Source organism: Vombatus ursinus, unplaced genomic scaffold (assembly GCF_900497805.2).
Source record: "Vombatus ursinus unplaced genomic scaffold, bare-nosed wombat genome assembly UNPS02002418.1, whole genome shotgun sequence".
Taxonomy (NCBI): domain Eukaryota; kingdom Metazoa; phylum Chordata; class Mammalia; order Diprotodontia; family Vombatidae; genus Vombatus; species Vombatus ursinus.
Genome location: NW_020942196.1, coordinates 2,266 through 8,045, shown reverse-complemented (window position 1 = coordinate 8,045; position 5,780 = coordinate 2,266). Strand labels below are relative to the sequence as shown.

Here is a 5,780-nt window from a genome sequence, read left to right as displayed (position 1 = left end):
ATAAATTAGCTCAAACAAAACCCAAGCTAATTAAATATTGCTTCTTTCTTTTTAACCAATAAATGAACCCTCTTTCCTCCATCATGGTTGTTGTTTGGTCATTTCATTCATGTTCAACACTTAGTAAACCTGTTAGGGCTTTTCTTGGCAAAGATACTGGAATAGTTTGCTGTTTCCTTCTCCAGATCATTGTACAGATGAGGAAACTTAGATAAACAAGGTTAAGTGAATTGCTCAGGGTCACACAACTACTAAGTTACTAAGGCCATATTTGAACTCATTAAAGATGAGTCTTCCTGATTCCAAGCCCAGTGCTCTATCCACTATGCCACCTAGCTTGCCCTTCTCCATCACAGTTACTCTTTTTATTATGTAATTAATTTTGTAATTAAAGAATATACACCATGGACAAATGAAAGCAATCATAAAACAAAAGTATAAACTGTTTTGGATATGACACATACCCAGAGTGACCTCAAGCCCTCAATGTAATAATACATAACTCTTCTTCACTTGGCTGAAAAGCATCTCATACCACTCAATGCAGTGCAGAATCTGATGAATATCTCTTTAGAATTCTCTTCATGTTTTCATCCAGATAAGACTTTCTTCAAGCTCTCAGGAAACAAACTAGATGTTTAACTTTGTTCTTTTTTAAAAGATCTCATAAAACTCCCCCATCCCATCTCAGCTTCTCATAAAGACTTCACAGAGTTTTCTTTAAAATATACCACACACTTCTGAAAGGGAAGAAATTTCACATCACTCTCTCTCTTCTCCATAGATCCACACACCTCACAGATAGAACACATTTTCTCCCTGATTCCACAAGAAGATACATTGCAAAATAAGATATTTCTCAGATTTATTCCAACTGATAACCATATAAAATGCTTTTCTCAAAATTCCATTGGGCTCTTAATGACAATGATTTCAGGTGTTCAGTCTGGCAATCACAAAGGACATGGCTATTGGGCAAATCCCTTCTCTGGGTTTCAAGTTTCCTCCTATAAATCAATGAGGATCAGACTATTTACCTCTGCAGTGTTTTTCAGCTCTATGGCCTATGACTTTTGATGATTTAGGAGAGAGTGACATTCAAGGATGTGGCTGTGACTTCACCCAGGAGGAGCAGAGCCTCTTGGACCATCCTCAGAAGACGTTGTACAAGGGGGTCATGCTGGAGAATGCCTGGAACCTACTATCCCTGGGTAAGGACACTTCCCCTGGTAACTCTGAGTCTGCAAGCAAAGGGGACATCTTCATTCCCTAGTGTGCAGGGTTTGGAGGATCTATCAATTATTAGAGAGAGAAAATATTAAGTCTCCTGTGTCCAAGAGACAGACCCCTCATGCTGCCTAGTTTTCCTAGAAGAAATCTTTGCATTCTGTGATAGGAACCAGAGAGTTTCCTTTGTTGCACCTGATGCTGTCTCTTAACCAATTCTAGGTGGTGTCAGGTCGGAGATCCAATTGGTGTGGAAGAATCTCAGATTTGCAACTAATCTCAGGGAGTTATTTGGTCTAACCTCTAGCTGGACGTGAATTTTGTCTGCCAAATCTCTGAGAACTGCTCAGGCAGCTTTTCCTTGCAACCCCTTCCTCTTTGGGATGGGCCTAGTATTTGGAATAGTCTTCTATTTAACAAGCAGACATTGGTAGCTCATAGCTCTTACTTGTAGCCAGTGCAGCACATTTGTCCTTCATCTTCCTTCCTATTACCCCAAAATTCCCACAAAGATGGTGGGACAGGAAGTGAAGGGAATAGGCATTTATATTCACCAGCTATTTGCCATGTGCCGGGAAAAGTGATTTCTTTACACTATTATGTTACTTTATCTTCACAATAACCTTCGAAGTTGGGTGATATTATCCCCAATTTACAGTTGGAAAACTGAGACAAACAGCTGTTAAGTGACTTGTCCAGAGGTACCCAGCTGGTAACTGAGACAGGATTTAACCTCAGGCAACCCTGACTCCAGGTCCAGGGCTCTCTCTACTGCACCATCAGCTGCCTCTGATTTCTAGACAATGGAAACTACACAATGAGTCTATCCTTCTATGAAGAAGGTGCACAAGATCAAATTCTCTGACTCCAAACAGGTTCCATGATTTTTCCCCCACCTCTCATCCAAAGGGGCAAACACTTCCTGAATGAACAGTACACAAGGTTTCTATAGGTCTCAGGAAGTGAAGAGCCAGTACAGGAGGACAGGGCAAAGGGTGATTCATCAAGGTCCCTGGAGCTGGGGCACAATTACCCTTTTACCCAGTTTGGGCATGAGGAGTTTCTGCCAGAACGGAGCATAACAGGATGGGGGGCAGAGGGTTTGGCTGTTTCTCAGAACAGGTTGTACAACACATCCCATTTTGGGTTACTTGCAACACAAACTCTGATGGGTCAGTATGTGTGACCAGAATGGAGTGATTCTCAAAGTGGAGCAGCTCTGTATCTACACTCTTCTCCCTAAAGTGAACTAAATTACAAGTTTCTCTCCATGCTCATCCCTAACTGACTCCCATGCCCAGGGCTTCCAGTTCCCAGAGAAGATGTGGTCTCTTATTTTGAGCAAAAGGAAGCACCATGGATGCTGGAGCAAGAAGGCCTGAGGAGCTGCTGTCTAGGTGAGTAAGGTGAAAGCAAGTATATGAGACCTGTGATTACAAGAAGCTGCTATGTGTTATGGTGAAGCAAGTGCTAGATTTGGGGGCAGGAAGACCTGACTTGGAATTCTTTCTCAGATTTTTTTTTAGCGGTGGCTTCCTGGGTCATTCACTGAAAAATGGAGCCTCAGTTTCCCCATTTGTCAAATGAGGCGGTTAGACTCCATGGCCTTTCAGCTCCTTCTAGGGATAAATCTATCATCTTATAAGAAGTCATTATTTGGAATTTGGGGACCTGGAATCTTTTGAAAGTATCAAAAGGGGTTAGGTTCTCCAATACGAGCTCTTTCTTAGACCTTCAAGCCAACAAACATTTATTAAGTGCCTCCTGCATGCCAGACCCTTTGCTAAGCACCAGAGACATAAAGAGATACCAGGACATCCCCGGCTCTCTTGGAACTCACAGTTTGGTGGGACTGACAACACTCCAACAAGTATGCAGATACCCACTATGGACAGGATAAATTGGAGCAGGTCAAGAGAGGGAAGGCACTAAAGTTAAGAAGGATTGAAAATGATTTATTGTAAAAGAGGGGCTATAGCCAGGGCTTCAGGGAAGCCAGGGCAAGTGTTCTAGGCAAAAAGGGTATTGAGAAAAACCCAGGGAGTCAGGAGGTGGAGTGTCCTGTTCACAGAACAGAAAGGAGGCCCATACCATATAGCATATATGGGGGGAAGTAGGGTGAAAAAAAGACTGGAAAAGCAGGAGAAGGGGAGGTGATGAAGGGCTCTAGCAGCCTGAGGGAGGATTTTATATTGGATCCTTTGCTGGGGAGCCAGAGGAGGTTGTTGAGTGGGTGGTGACATGGTCAGGTGAGAGTTTTAGGACAATGACCTTGACAACTGGGTTGAGGATTGCCTGACTGGGGGGAGAGAGGCAGCCAGATCAACCAGCGGGCACTGAAATATCTGAGGTGTGAGGTGATTAGGGCCTGAATCAAGAAAGTGTCAATGGTGGAAGAGATGTCACACAAGTGGAATCACAGGACTTTGTTCCATATTGAATATGGGGTCAGGAGTGTGAGTGTGTAAGAGTTGATGAGAAGTGCATGATACTTCATCTCTGAGCCTGGATTATTGGAGGATGCCTGCCATAGCATTGGGAAAGTAGGAAGATTTGAGGGTTGGGGCAAAAAGAATGAGTTTCACTTTGGATATGGTAGAAGGAGAACCAGGAGAGAGTTGTGTCACTAAAGCTTAGAGAGAAGAGTATCAAGAAAAAGGGGTGATTGACAGTGTCAAAGCCTGCAGACAAGTCAAGAAGAATGAGGTTAAAGAAATGACAATTTGAAGATTATTGGTAATTCTGGAGAAAGAAGGGTCAGTTGAACAATGAAGGTGGGAGCCAGACTACAGAGAGTTTCAAAAAAAGCAAGGGAAAGGAGTTGGAGACACCAGTTGTAAATGGTCATCTCTAGCTGTTTGTCATGTGTGTCATGTACACATATGTATACATGTGTGTATGTATATGTGCACACATATATGAGTATGTGTGTCCGTGTGTGTATCTGTGTGTGTGTGTGTGTGTTTGATGTTTCTCTGATCTCTGACATTCCACCCACTTTGGATGCAAATATCATTGGCTCAGATTCTATCGTTTCTCTATAATAATAATCTGGCTAAATAGGGAAATTCTTAGTTAAATAAACAATTTCTTTACTATTTGAATTATTATTGATATTTAAATAAGCCAGATAAAGTGTATATACCAAGAAACCTGACCCACACATATAAAACATACACACACATGAATGCAGGGCCATCATTGATAACCTAAAATTTGGGGGCTGAAAACTACTAAATGTTATCCTATATGTAGTAAGATAGAGCCGAGGCTCTCCAGAATGTCCGGTATCATGACTGTTGAAAGGCAAAAGTCATTCTGTTATATAGTTGTCAGTTACCTCTCAGGATTTCATCCCAAATGTCCCTTTATTTTGGGGCCTGACTTCAAGAATTTTCCTCAAACATTTTTGATTTGTTTTTTAGGTTGTATTAGTGGTATGGTACACAACATGCTTCTGACACAGGGAAATTACTTTTGTGTTACTTTCAAATCCCTTTACCTCTCTAGGCCTCCATTTTTTCCTCATTTGTTCCTCATTTGTGAAAAAACAAAAGAGAACATGCACATTTAAATGGTCTGTTCAATTCCTTCGCACTTTGGATGTAATCTTATGGGTCTGCTTCTAGTGATTCTGCATAATAATGCTGGCTCTCTCTATACAAAAATAAAATATATAAACTATATAATAGTTTAAATATATGAATATAGTTACTGTATTTGTATATATAGGAATATAATTGTTAAGCTATATTTTGATAATAAATATAGAAGTTTATGTTAAGTATTATATCAAATCACACATACCCTACACACATATATAAATGATTTCATCATATAATATCATTTGATAAACATCATATAATATCATTTGATAAACATTTGATAAAAATCTTTTGGGGTTGGAAGTTGCTAAATGTTATCATAGTAAGTCTGAGTGAGGTTTCTAGAATGTCCTGGATCTTGACTGTGGAAAGGTAAAGAGTCTGTTGTGTCCTCTAGTTGCCATGGTTACCTCCCAGGATTTTAATCCCAAGTGGCCCTTTATTTTGAGGCTGGACTTTAAGAATGTCCCTCAAAGAGTTGATTTGTTTTTTAGATGCTATTATTTGTATGTAACAAGACAGTCTGCTTCTGACACAGGTAAATTACCCGTGTGGGCCCTTCAAATCACTGTTACCTCCCTGGGCCCCCATTTCCTCATTTGTAAAAACAAACAAACAAAAAACAAAAACACACAAAAAAAACATAATCATGTTTAAATGATGAGACCTGTGAAACTCCTCATTTTGGACATAGCTTCTAACACTGCCACAATAAAATTTATAAGGCATATTAAATAAGAATTCTTTCTGAAATAGTAATTTTTAAATAATTGCATTATTGATATTAAAAGAAGACACAAGGGATCTGCTTTATTTCCTTTATTTCATCATATTTGTACTGTAGGATGATGAGCATTACAATGTATTATCTTGATGTCCTGAAGAATGCTGAATTTCTTTTTTGAACCTGATTTTCAGGCACAGTCCTGTGCCCCGATAATTCTGGAA

General features: G+C 40.1%; 1 protein-coding gene across 1 annotated transcript; it reads left to right on the top strand.

Annotated features, from left to right (window-relative positions):
* The first annotated feature begins 1,167 nt into the window (after positions 1–1,167).
* LOC114048613 (zinc finger protein 569-like) lies at positions 1,168–4,803 on the top strand. The gene is made up of 3 exons (XM_027869653.1): positions 1,168–1,211; positions 2,529–2,624; positions 4,653–4,803. The coding sequence occupies exons 1-3, from the start codon at positions 1,178–1,180 to the stop codon at positions 4,799–4,801; spliced, it is 279 nt and encodes a 92-aa protein (XP_027725454.1). The 5' UTR covers positions 1,168–1,177; the 3' UTR covers positions 4,802–4,803.
* The last annotated feature ends 977 nt before the right edge of the window (positions 4,804–5,780 follow it).